General features: G+C 50.5%; 1 protein-coding gene across 4 annotated transcripts; it reads left to right on the plus strand.

Annotated features, from left to right (window-relative positions):
• Window positions 1–1,070: 1,070 nt before the first annotated feature.
• Window positions 1,071–10,711, plus strand: fbxl22 (F-box and leucine-rich repeat protein 22). Of its 4 annotated transcripts, none has more exons than XM_070865224.1 (2): window positions 1,071–1,484; window positions 8,102–10,711. In XM_070865224.1, exons 1-2 carry the CDS (start codon window positions 1,090–1,092, stop codon window positions 8,442–8,444), a joined length of 738 nt encoding a protein of 245 aa, XP_070721325.1. In that variant the 5' UTR covers window positions 1,071–1,089; the 3' UTR covers window positions 8,445–10,711. The 4 variants fall into 4 exon arrangements, with proteins under 4 accessions (XP_070721325.1, XP_070721326.1, XP_070721328.1 ...); XM_070865225.1 differs by having other exon boundaries at window positions 1,071–1,424; XM_070865227.1 differs by lacking the exon at window positions 8,102–10,711 and adding an exon at window positions 6,324–6,987 and having other exon boundaries at window positions 1,071–1,424.
• Window positions 10,712–13,059: the final 2,348 nt, after the last annotated feature.

Consider the following 13,059-nt stretch of genomic DNA (forward strand, 5'->3'; position numbering starts at 1 on the left):
GTACAGTTTTGGTCTCCTAACTTGAGGAAGGACATACTTGCTGTTGAGGGAGTGCAGCGAAGATTCACCAGACTGATTCCCGGGATGGTGGGACTGACCTATCAAGAAAGACTGAATCAACTGGGCTTGTATTCACTGGAGTTCAGAAGAGTGAGAGGGGACCTCATAGAAACGTTTAAAATTCTGATGGGTTTGGACAGGTTGGATGCAGGAAGAATGTTCCCAATGTTGGGGAAGTCCAGAACCAGGGGTCACAGTCTAAGGATAAGGGGTAAGCCATTTAGGACCGAGATAAGGAGAAACTTCTTCACCCAGAGAGTGGTGAACCTGTGGAATTCTCTACCACGGGAAGTAGTTGAGGCCAATTCACTAAATATATTCAAAAGGGAGTTAGATGAAGTCCTTACTACTCGGGGGATCAAGGGGTATGGCGTGAAAGCAGGAAGTGGGTACTGAAGTTTCATGTTCAGCCATGAACTCGTTGAATGGCGGTGCAGGCTAGAAGGGCTGAATGGCCTGCTCCTGCACCTATTTTCTATGTTTCTATGTTTCTATGTGAACCGGGCAGGTTTTAAATATGTTTCATTTTCAGCATTTAGCTTTTGTGCCAGTGTCCCCTCTATTCACACTGTACCCATACAGTGCCCCCCCTGTGCCCATGTAGGGCAGACCCATGTGTTCCTGCAGAGTTGGGTTTATGAGTTTGAGGGGGAGTTGGGCAGGAGAGGTTAAATTTATCGAGGCCTTGGATTAGAGGTTAACATAAATTCAGCAACAAATTAAATTGTAAGTCGTGGACATTGGGGTAAGGAATGTGTGTTTTAAGCACCCTGGGACGTTTAAAAGAGGTGTAAACAGTGAATTCAACATGTGTGAAGATATTGTCAAACATTGGAGGGAATACTTGATGCACATTCTAGGGAAATGTTTATTTAATCAGCAGAGCTGGTGGTGAACTGTCCAAGGTGCAGGCTTCTATATTTAAAACCAGTTGTCACCCCAGGACTGGCTACATTCCTGACCCATATATGTCCAGATCCGAGTCTCTGCTCATTCCCCAGACAGCCAGCGTTGCACAACTTTCTGCAAATGCAGCTGACAGAGTTGAACCGGGAGTGCCTGCTTCATATATTCTCGTTTTTGGACAAGGCGAACAGGAAAAGCTTGTCAAGAACATGCCGAGTGCTCCGTGAGGTCTTTCTGGAGCCAGCTCTCTGGTCTCTGCTGTGTTTCTCTTCCCCCTCAGACCTGAGGAAGGATAACTTTGTGCTGAGCCCTGCCCTGCGCTCCCTGTCCATCTGCTGGCACTCCAGCCGGGTGAAAGTCTGCAATATTGAGGACTGGATGAAAAGCAGCTTCCAGAGGGACATCTGTAACCGCCACAGCAACCTGGTCAACAGCTTCCTGCTTCAGATCAGTGACAGGTCGGTCAGAGAGCGAGCGGCCAGCTTCTTTTCAAGCCTCTTCTGTCTGTGCAAAACAAAGTATATTTTATTATTAATATATTTTAAGTTCTGGACAAAAGTCACTGTTAATTCTTCCTTTCTGTGTTTGCATTGAACTGAAATCTTTAAATAGTTCCTGTACTCTCCTGTGATCATGTCCCAGGGTCTGACTCTCGCTGTCTGCCCATACATTCCTCCTCTTGTTGTGACTGTGACAATGAAACACTATCCCTCCTTATCATCACAACATAATAGGAGCAGGAGTAGGCCACATGACCCCTCGAGCCTGCCGCCATTCAATAAGATCATGGCTGATCTGATCATGGACTCAGCTCCACTTCCCAGCCCACTCCCCATAACCTTTATCCCCTTATCGGTTAAGAAACTGCCTATTTCTGTCTTAAATTTATTCAATGTCCCGGCTTCCTTCGCGACTTGCCCTGTAGCCTTTGACACGGTTGATCAGACTCTCTGCCCCCCCCCCCCCCCCCACCACCCTTGGCCCCCTCCCATTTTCATCTTTATGCCACCCCTCGGCAACATCCTCTGAAAACACAGCGTCAGGTTCCGCGTGTATACTGTCGATATACCTCCACCCCACCAGGTCTCCGATTTGTCCTGCTGCTTGTCCGACCTCCATTCCTGGATGAGCCACAATTCCCTCCAATTAAACATTGGGAAGACAGAAGCCATCATCAGAAGCTCCTGCCACAAACTCTGTTCCCAAATCCCCCCATAGCCTCACCCCACTCTATCTCTGTAATCTCCTCCAGCCCTCGAACCCACCAAAACCCCGGTGGCTAGATTTTCCACTTTTGTGCAGATCGCCCAAAAATGGGCGTTATTTCCGGCATGGGCGGTAAATATGGGTTTTCAGATCGCCGGATTGTCAGCCATTTTCAAAACGCTTAGTTTCCATTTTATAAAATGGACGTTACTGCGAGCGATCTGAAATGGGTGTTAGCATTAAATCTCTCTGACCTCCTGCCATAAAGTGTAGCCGTCCTTAGCAACAGCTCGTTTCCCACGATTCAGGAGGTCAGGGGTCATCATTACATGCGCAGAAGAGGAGACAGAGGGAGCAGAGAGGGAGCGAAGGCGTGTGTGGGTGTGGTGTGGCTGCTTTGGGAGGTAGGAGGGAATTTCGAACTTTATAGCAAATTGTGCCAAAAAAGGTTAGCTGTTACCAACCAGATATCTTGTCTAATTTGGTGCCTATAATGGAGGGAGTGGAGGAGGCGACACAGCACACTGTGGAGACTGACACCGGCGAGAGCAGTGAGCTAGGAGAGGAACAAATGGGAGGACGAAAGAAAGCGAGGAGGTTCTCGGACGAGGCAAATGCCTCCCTCATGCAGGAAGTCAAGTTACGCTGGGGTGATTTGACACAGGGAGGGCGTGGGAAGCCCACCAGAGAATATGGGCCGAGATAGCAGAGGTGGTCTCGTCGGCAACCATCGAGGTGCGTGAGGACAACCAATGCCGCAAACGATGGAATGACCTTGTCAGATCCGCAAGAGTAAGTATTACATTTATTTACATGTACTTATATATTTAAATTATTTGATTTGTAATAGTCATGAGTGACTATAATCAAATGTGAGGTTTTTCACTTTTACCGGGAATGTTTTACTCAAAGCCTGCAGTCACAGTGAACGTCTTTAGGTAAAGAATGATAATAATCATAATCATGATTACATCTGTCGGTTCTGTGTTGTATCAGTCTCTGTGACAGTACCTAGCAATGATATCATGCAATGATCTCATGCTATGTCGTGCTGTTGTTGCCTTTTACAGAAGAAGCTTTCGAGGACTAGGGCCGTGCAGAGGCGAACGGGTGGGGGGCTACCAGTCATCATCGACCTCATCGATATAGAGGAGCGGGTGCTCGCACTCGTGGGGAAGCACCCCCGGTCAGCCACGCAGGCAGCTGCAGACCCTGAAGTGATGCCACGTGAGTAAAGTATACACCATTGCGTGATGTGAAGTCAATAGATGCCACACCCACTCATATCCGAACAATAATATAGGATAGATGATTGCTAAAAGTGTCCTCTAAATAATGCTAATCACGGGAATCATTGCAATGCAGAATGTGTTGATGGTCATGAAATGTGATGTCTGTGATGATTTTGAGAGCGGTGGTGCTTTTGTCGTGCATATGCTGTGTGTAGCGCTGGAATCACCTTGTGACCCTAGCACCCCCTTCTCCTCTAATAACCTCATTTGTGTTTTGCAGCTCAGCCAGCAGCGTGTCCCCAGGCAAGACCAGAGGCCAGAAGATGGGGGCGCGGGGCCGGACTCCCCGGGCGATCCTACATCTGGTGCTGAGGAGCTCCTATTCTCGCCCGTCAATCTGCTGGGCCCGTTCTCTACGGACTTTGAGGAGCCTGCATTGCCAGGCTCCAGCAGGCATTCAACCCCAAGGCCTTCTAGTGCTCCTGTGGCCATTCCCACCTCCACTCTGGAGGTACCAGGCCCAAGCACCTCGCCATAGGGCACCCCAGATGTCCCCAGGACGGCGCTGACCCCGCGGAGGTTTCGTGGACGCGGCAGGTCTGCTCCACGAGCGCCAGATGAGAGGGGCGACATGGTAGTGTTGTCCAGGAGGACGGTTTACATAGGTCACCAGTTCCTCCAGGCATTGGGGGGCATATCCCGACAGCTGGCCAGCATCTCCGGCAGCATGACGGAGTACGTTCCCTGGAGGCAATAGCCAGGAACACTGGTGCCACAGGCCTCCCAGTGGTCCCGGAGCGCGGCACTGCAAACCCTAGGTGCCGCACCCCCAGTGCCAATGACACATGTCAGGCAGGAGCAAGATCTTGCTTCTGGATCCGAGAATGTTCCCACCTCGGGACCCCCTGCTCCTGTATCAATGCAACCACTGGCTCTGCCTTCATCCCCCCCCAATGAGGCCTGAGGAGTGCCTCGGCCAGGCGGCGTGGAGTGAGGAGGGGAAGGGGTAGAGGTGGGGAGAAGAAGGGAAGGGTGGAAGGGAAGTGAAGTGCATGTCCGCAGGTGATGGCTGTGTTATATCTCCATCTGGGTGTATGCAATTTATTGTAATGTATAGGGGGAGGGGCCACCCTGTTGGTTTGCATTTGTGTTCTGTGTTGCTGGACATGTTGACCATTTGATTGATGTCAATGTTCTAAAATGTGTTGTGGGGTGGGGTGTTTTTGACAGTTATACTTATGATTTCAGACCAATGGTCGTATTAAATGTTTTTTATTTAACATAACCTTGTTGTGCATTGTCTCCGATAGCTGGACCGTTACACACTGGTGATTCCTTAACATGAAAGGGTATAATTAAACTTAACTTCAATCAACTTAAACTTTAACTGGCACCAACATGATGCCCACAATTGATGATTGAGCTGCACACACACAGCAGTGTGTCAGCTTTGTCAATAACAGCAACATTCTTTCAGGCAAAGCGCTCATTTATGAGCTGCTGACGTAAGAGTCTTGCAGCTACGTAGCCACCGAGGGCCCTTTCCTGCAGTCTGGAGGGGGGCGTGGGCATGGTTGCATAGTCAGCCTGATTATCTGGCCCTAGGTCAGCATCCAGCCCCTTGTCCTCCTCTTCCTCTTCGTCCTGAGGTGGACCATCAGTCCCTTCTGGCAATTCTTGCCCCCTCCTGATAGGTTGTGCAGCATGGAGCACACGACCACGAATTGAGCTACTTGCTCAGGGTTGTATTGTAGGTCCCCTCCTGAGTGCTCCAGGCATCTGAAGCACTGCTTAAGCACACCACTGGTTTTCTGGACCACATTGCATATGTCTCTGTGGCTCTGGTTGTATTGCTTCTTGGCCTCAGTGTGGGGGTCATCAGCCAGGTGGCTGGGCCATATAGTTTGTCACCAAGCATCCAGCATTGACCTTGTGGCTGACTGGTAAACATGTCAGAGACAGCGCTCTCATGCAGGATGTGAGCCTCATCGATGCTGCCCGGAAATTTGACATTCACTGCCATAATTATCTGGTTGTGGTTGACAGCAAGTTGGACCTTCAGGGATTGAAATGCTTTTTGGTTGCAAAAAACCTCTGCGTCCTGAGAAGGTGCCCGCATCGCGATGTGTGTGCGGTCGATTGCTTCCTGCACCTTGGGGAAGTTAGCAATTCAATAGAATCCTAGAGACCTCTCAGTCTGAGCCTCCGTGGTCATAGGGAAGCTGATAAAGTCCATCCTACGTGTGTACAGGGCTTCAGTGACCTGTCTAATGCAGCAATGTGTGGCATGCTGAGATATAGCGCAAATGTCGCCAGCGGAAGCCTGAAAGGAACCGGACGCGTAGAACGACAGTGCCGCGGTGATCTTGACCTCGACGGACAGCGATATCCTGATGGTGCTGGCAGGCTGCAGATCTGCCCTGATGAGCTGGCATATCTCACTGATAACCACTTTGTGGAAGCGCAGTCTCCAAAGGCATGTGTTCTCGGATAAGTCGAGGGAAGACCGCTTCTCCCTGTAAGTGCGGTGGGTGTATAGTCTGGTCCTCTTCATCAGTCTGGCATGTCTTAGATTGGGCACATAATGCTGTGGATTAGACGGTGTGCCATTTGTACTCTGCAGCATCTGCGTTGTCATCAAGACAGGCTGAGAAATGGCTGGCCCCATTCCAATAACTATCAGTATAATGCTGATTGTTCACAAGCAATAAATGTCCCCACTAAGACACCTAAAGTAAAATCCAATCGTCCACAGCATGGCAAAATGTCTGTTCAGATGGTCACATCACCTGAAAAGAATTCCAGAGTACATCCAAACTCCCCCAAAGTTGAAGCAGCCTTTTCAATGAAGCGACCTGTGATTTACAAAATGTGTCCACACTGCTGTGATTAGTTCAGATCAGTTCCACTTTTTCACAGCGGTTTTTTCGCCGAGGGCGAGATTGTGGGCGAGATGCTGAAAGTGACGCTGGCCGATATATTGGGCGTTAGTTTCGGCAAATGTGATCTTTACAACAAAAAAAGTAGGTGGTTGGTATTATTGAATCTTGGTGTTAAGTACGTGCCAAAAATAACGCTGGCCGATATTATGAGGGTTGGGTTCGCCCATTCTGATGTTTCCAACCAAAAAAAATAGGCGGGCAGAATGATTTTTTCTTGGCGTTATGTAAATACCGAAAGTAACGCTTGGCGATAAGTGACCAAGAAATGGGCGTCAGTTTCCATTTTGTGGCTAAATGGACGATATCTGGGCGTTACACCTCATTTCAGCGGTAAAATGGACTTTAAGTGGGAGGTATGCATGCAAAACTAATGGACAATCGAGCCCTGGGTTCCTCCAATTCTGGCCACTTGTACATCACCCATATCCTTTGCTCCAACTCCAGCTGCCAAGGCCCCAAGCTTTGGAATTCCCTCCTTAAACCTCTCCAACTCTCTATTCTCCTTTAAGATGCTTCTCTAACCTACCTCTAAGACCACGCTTCAGTCACCTGTTCTAATATCTTGGTTTTTGGCTTGGTGTCAATTTTTGTTCCAATAAGCTCCTGTAAAGCTCATTGCGATAGTTTACTACGTTAGAGACATTATATAAATGGTGGGGTGTGGGGTGTGTGTGGGTGGGGGAGGGGTGTGAGGGGGAGTGTGGGGTGTGTGTGGGTGGGGGAGGGGTGTGAGGATGTGGGTGGGGTATATGTGTGAGGGTGTGTGTGTGTGTGTGGGTGGGGAAGGGGTGTGAGGGTGTGTGTGCGTGGGGTATATGTGTGTGGGTGGGAAGGGGTGTGAGGGTGTGTGTGTGTGGGGGGTGGGGGGTGGGGTGTGTGCGGGGGGTGGGGTGTGTGCGCGTGGGGGGTGGGGTGTGTGCGCGTGGGGTGTGGGGTGTGTGCGCGTGGGGTGTGGGGTGTGTGCGCGTGGGGTGTGGGTGGGGTGTGTGCGCGTGGGGTGTGGGGGTGGGGAAGGGGTGTGTGGGTGGGGTGTGTGGGTGGGGAAGGGGTGTGTGGGGGGTGTGTGGGTGGGTGGGGAAGGGGTGTGTGGGGGGTGTGTGGGTGGGTGGGGAAGGGGTGTGAGTGGGCGATGGGGTGTGTGGGGGTGGGGTGTGTGTGTGCGTGGGGGGTGTGTGGGTGTGTGTGCGCGTGTGGGGGGGTGTGTGGGTATGGGGGGGGGTGTGTGTGTGTGTGGATGGGGAAGGGGTGTGAGGGTGTGTGTGGGGTATGTGTGTGTGGGTGGGTGGGGAAGGGGTGTGTGTGGGTGGGGAAGGGGTGTGTGAGTGTGTGTGTGTGGGGGTGGGGAAGGTGTGTGTGGGGGGTATATGTGTGTGGGTGTGTGTGTGGGTGAGGGGTGTGGGTGGGGAAGGGGTGTGAGGGTGTGTGTGTGTGTGGGGGGGGTGGGGTGCGTGTGTGTGTGTGGGTGGGGAAGGGGTGTGAGGGTGTGTGTGTGTGTGTGTGTGTGTGTGTGTGTTGGGGAGGGCTGCTCACTGTGCTGTGTTTACAGTAAGGGCAGGGACCTCAGGGAGAACAGAAACCTCCCGTGGAGCAGAAGGGTAAGAGATGGAATCAGATTGGTCACTGTATCGCTGCTACCCGAGAGAAGGGGAGAAAGTGCCAGCGTTAGTGGGCTTTGCAGTTGCCAGTAGTTTGTGGGCTGGTGATGTTAGATCTGTAATCCCACAGTTAGCAACTGATACTGTAATCTTTCCCCAGGTGTCCAAACTTGCTGTCGGTGACACTCTCTGGGTGTGGCCACCTCACTGATGGCTACATTGTACAAATCCTACAGAAATGCACCAAACTCGATACCTTGAAACTGGAGAACTGTGCTCGATTAACTGATAAAATTCTGGAGGCGGTGACTATCTACGGGAGCAGCCTACGAACCTTGCACGTGGATTTCTGTCGGAACATCAGCGAGGAGGGGCTTGGCCTGGTCCGGGGGAAACATCCCGCCCTGTGCCTCAGTGCGGAGAGAAGTGCTACCATGATCCCCGACCAGCCGGATAAACGCGGCGGCCTTGGGAGGGCAATGAAGAAACGGTTGCTATGGTGACTGAGCAACGGTTGGCGGCTCAGCGGCAGAGACTGCTGGGAGGCGGGAGAGTGGCGGTAATCCCGGCAGGCACTGAGCCCCAGATCGCAGCTATACCGTCACGGGAGCAGCCGAGGGGAGAGCAGCTGCTGCCTCACAGGAAGACAGGACAAAGAGTCATCCTGCGTCAATATTGTGCTCCTTCCAGTCTCAGAGTGGCCTTGAGGAAGACCCTTGACGCTATCTGTCTGCATTTGGCGCAGTCAGTGAGGCGGGCCAACAACAACAACTTGCATTTATATAGCGCCTTTAATGTAATAAAAGGTCCCAAGGTGCACCAGCAGAAAAAATCTGACACCGAGCCACAGAAGGAGATATGTGAAGGCATTGGCCAAATGCTACAGGAGGAAAGGCAGAGAGGCAGAGAGGCGAAATTCCTGAGTTTAGAACTGAAGACACGACTGCCAAAGGTGGGGTGAAGGAAGTGGGGATGCTCATGAGGCCAGAATTGGAGGAGTGCAGAGATTGGAGGGTTGTGGGGCTGGAGGAGTTCACAGAGATAGGGAGGGGCGAGGCCACGTTGGGATTTGAAACTAAGGATGAGAATTGTGAAATTGAGGCATTGCTTAACCAGAAGCCAATATAGGACACGGGGCATAGGGGATGATGGGTGAGTGGGACTCGGTGTGAGTTAGGACACGGGGCAGTGAGCACAAGGGGTGATGGGTGAGTGGGACTCGGTGAGAGTTAGGTCACGGGGCAGTGAGCACAAGGGGTGATGGGTGAGTGGGACTCGGTGCGAGTTCAGACACGGGGCAGTGAGCACAGGGGGTGATGGGTGAGCGGGACTCGGTGCGAGTTCAGACACGGAGGTAGCGAGCTCAGGGGGTGATGGGTGAGTGGGACTCGGTGCGAGTTAGGACACGGGGCAGCGAGCACAAGGGGTGATGGGTGAGTGGGACTCGGTGTGAGTTAGGACATGGGGCAGTGAGCACAGGGGGTGATGGGTGAGCGGGACTCGGTGTGAGTTAGGACACGGGGCAGCGAGCACAAGGGGTGATGGGTGAGTGGGACTCGGTGTGAGTTAGGACACGGGGCAGCGAGCACAAGGGGTGATGGGTGAGCGGGACTCGGTGTGAGTTAGGACACGGGGCAGCGAGCACAAGGGGTGATGGGTGAGTGGGACTCGGTGTGAGTTAGGACACGGGGCAGCGAGCACAAGGGGTGATGGGTGAGTGGGACTCGGTGTGAGTTAGGACACGGGGCAGCGAGCACAAGGGGTGATGGGTGAGTGGGACTCGGTGCGAGTTAGGACACGGGGCAGCGAGCACAAGGGGTGATGGGTGAGTGGGACTCGGTGCGAATTCGGACACGGGGGCAGCGGGACTTGGTGCGAGTTAGGAAACGGGCAGCCGAGTTTATAACGCTCATAGCTCTGCCGGAGACTCCTGTGAAATATCAGCTCATTGTTTTCTGGCTTTTTCCTTGTTTTCTGGTTAAATACTCGAGCGGCACTATAACTGGATAATTCTAGGAGCTGCTGTGGGTGTCACTGGCTCCCATGCTTGGGCAGGCAGGTTACTGCTCATTGGCTGGAATGGCTCACCCACACTGGGAGCCTCAGACTGCACCAGAGACTTCTCTTTGAGGTAACGCCGTTCATGGAGGGAACAATTCGCCTACACTTTGTTGCACATGTCTCTCTGTGTCTGTGTGGTAGCACACTTGCCTCGGAGTCAGAAGGTTGTGGGTTCAAGTCCCACTCCAGAAACTTGAGCACAAAAATCTAGGCTGACACTCTGAGGGAGTGCTGCACTGTCGGAGGTGCCGTCTTTCAGATGAGACATTAAACCAAGGCCCCGTCTGCTCTCTCAGGTGGATGTAAAAGATCCCATGGCACTATTTCGAAGAAGAGCAGGGGAGTTATCCCCAGTGGCCTGGGGCCAATATTTATCCCTCAACTAACGTAACAAAAACAGATTATCTGGTCATTATCACATTGCTGTTTGTGGGAGCTTGCTGTGTGCCAGTTGGCTGCTGTGTTTCCCACATTACAAGTGACTACACTCCAAAAGTACTTCATTGGCTGTAAAGTGGTTTGGGACGTCCAGTGGTCATGAAAGGTGCTATATAAATGCAAGTCTTTCTCTTTTGTTAACCTGGCAATATCCTGCGATGTGCCCATTGTGGTTTGCTGCGTTACAGTATGATTAGTATCAGTAATGTATTGATGTGTAATTAAAACTGTAAATCTCAATAAATAAAAATGTTTGTGGTGTGAATAATAATTAATTGCGTCGTGGCTAAATACCGTAAGTTTACCGAACGTAAGTGGACGGTGGCATTCAGTCCAAAGCCGCCCGACCCCAGGAGTCATGTGACCTGGCCACATGGTAGCTCACGGCAACCACAGGGGACCCTGGGATGTTTAAATCCACACTGGGCAGGTGGGCATTGAATCCAAACACCAATCATAGGATGAAACAACACAGGAGTAGGCCATTCGGCCCATTAAGCCTGTACTGGTCCTCTGAAAGCACTGACCAAACAGTGCCATCCCCTGCTCCATGACCCTGCGTGTAGTCTGACCAGCTGTCTTGTACGTCTTCAACCCCGAACCGAAGCAACCAGATTCTGTAAAGCTGGATTGAAATCTGGAAAAATACTTTATTTTCATATTTAAAATATCTGTAGCCTTTCAGGCTTGAAAAAGAAATTACAAAAATCTAATTTTTCAAGCAGTAGGGAGGTGGATTCACCCCCCAGAGTCCCTAAAAAATCAATTTGTGCCTTCAGAATTTGGATCCTCTTTCAGAATTTAACCTCGCAAATAAAATGCTTTTATGAACTGTGTCGAATGGATGTATATCGTCCCTCAAGACCCAAGCACGGATAGTGTGAGGCTGTTGCATTATAAAGCTGGCCACTGGGTGGTGCCAGAGGATCACAGAGTTAGAATGTCCTGACAATCGCGGCGAGGCGAACGCCGGTATTTATGGATAAATGCCACAGCAACTCCGGCCAGGGCAGGTTTAATTACTGCCAATCAACCTCTCTGGCACTGAAAATTAACTATTACAAGTGTGCACTCTCATTCATAAGAATTAGGAGCTGGAGTAGGCCATACGGCCCCTCGAGCCTGCTCTGCCATTCAATAAGATCATGGCTGATCTTTGACCTCAACTTCACCTTCACCTTCCCGCCCGATTCCCATAACCTTTGATTCTCTTAGACTCCAAAAATCTATCGATCCGTGTCTTGAATATATTCAGAGACTGAGCCTCCACAGCCCTCTGGGGCAGAGAATTCCAAAGATTCACCACCCTCTGAGTGAAGAAATTCTCCTCATCTCAGCCTTAAATGGCCGACCCCTTATCCTGAGACTGTGACCCCTGGTTCTAGACTCTCCAGCCCGGGGGAAACATCCTCCTGCATCTTCTGTCAATCCCCCTCAGAATCTTGTATGTTTCAATGAGACCCCCTCTCATTCTTCTAAACTCGAGAGTAAAGGCCCACTCTACTCAATCTCTCCTCAACCCTCTCATCCCAGGAATCAGTCCAGTGAACCTTCGTTTCACCACCTCCAAGGTAAGTATATCCTTCCTCAGATAAGGAGACCAAACCTGTGCACAGTACTCCAGGTGTGGTCTCACCAAGGCCCTGTACAATTATAGCAAGACTTCCCGACCCTTTTACTCCAACCCCCTTGCAATAAAGGACAACATGGCATTTGCCTTCCTTATTATTTGTTGTACCTGCGTGATCGCTTTGTGTTTTATTCTCAAGAACACCCAAATCTCTCTGATCACCAACATTTAAAAGTTTCTCACCATTTAAAAAATATTCTGATTTTCTATTCTTCCTACCAAAGTGAATAATCTCACATTTCCCTACATTATACTCGATCTGCCACCATACTGCCCACTCACTCACTCAGTCTATCTGATACATCCTTGCTATACAGTATAAATGCACATGAGGCCCATGCTTGAGAGAAGGTCAGTCTGTGACCTGTCCTTTATTCCATAGCACTCAAGTGATGAAAGTGGGTGGAGCTTCCCCTTTTATACCTGAAGGTCCAGGTTAGGAGTGTCTCCCACAAGTTCACCACCTAGTGGTCATTGTTCTCACAGTGTACAACTTAGGTCAGATTATACATGGATTACAATGCTGGTTGAATACATGACACTATCTATATCCCTTTGCAGGCTCCTTGCATCCTCTTCACAACTTACCGTCCCAACTAGCTTTGTATCATCAGTAAACTAGGATACATTACACTCAGTCCCTTCATAAGAACATAAGAATTAGGAACAGGAGTAGGCCATCTAGCCCCTCGAGCCTGCTCCGCCATTCAAGAAAATCATGGCTGATCTGGCCGTGGACTCAGCTCCACTTACCCACCCACTTCCCATAACCCTCAATTCCCTTTTTGGTTAAAAATCTATCTATCTGTGATTTGAATACATTCAATGAGCTAGCCTCAACTGCTTCCCTGGGCAGAGAATTCCACAGATTCACAACCCTCTGGGAGAAGAAATTCCTTCTCAACTCGGTTTTAAGTCAACTAAGTCATTAATATAGATAGTAAATAGCTGAGGCCCCAGCACTGATCCTTGCGGCACCCCACTAGTTA

Source organism: Pristiophorus japonicus, chromosome 21, assembly GCF_044704955.1.
Source record: "Pristiophorus japonicus isolate sPriJap1 chromosome 21, sPriJap1.hap1, whole genome shotgun sequence".
In the NCBI taxonomy this organism is placed as follows: domain Eukaryota; kingdom Metazoa; phylum Chordata; class Chondrichthyes; family Pristiophoridae; genus Pristiophorus; species Pristiophorus japonicus.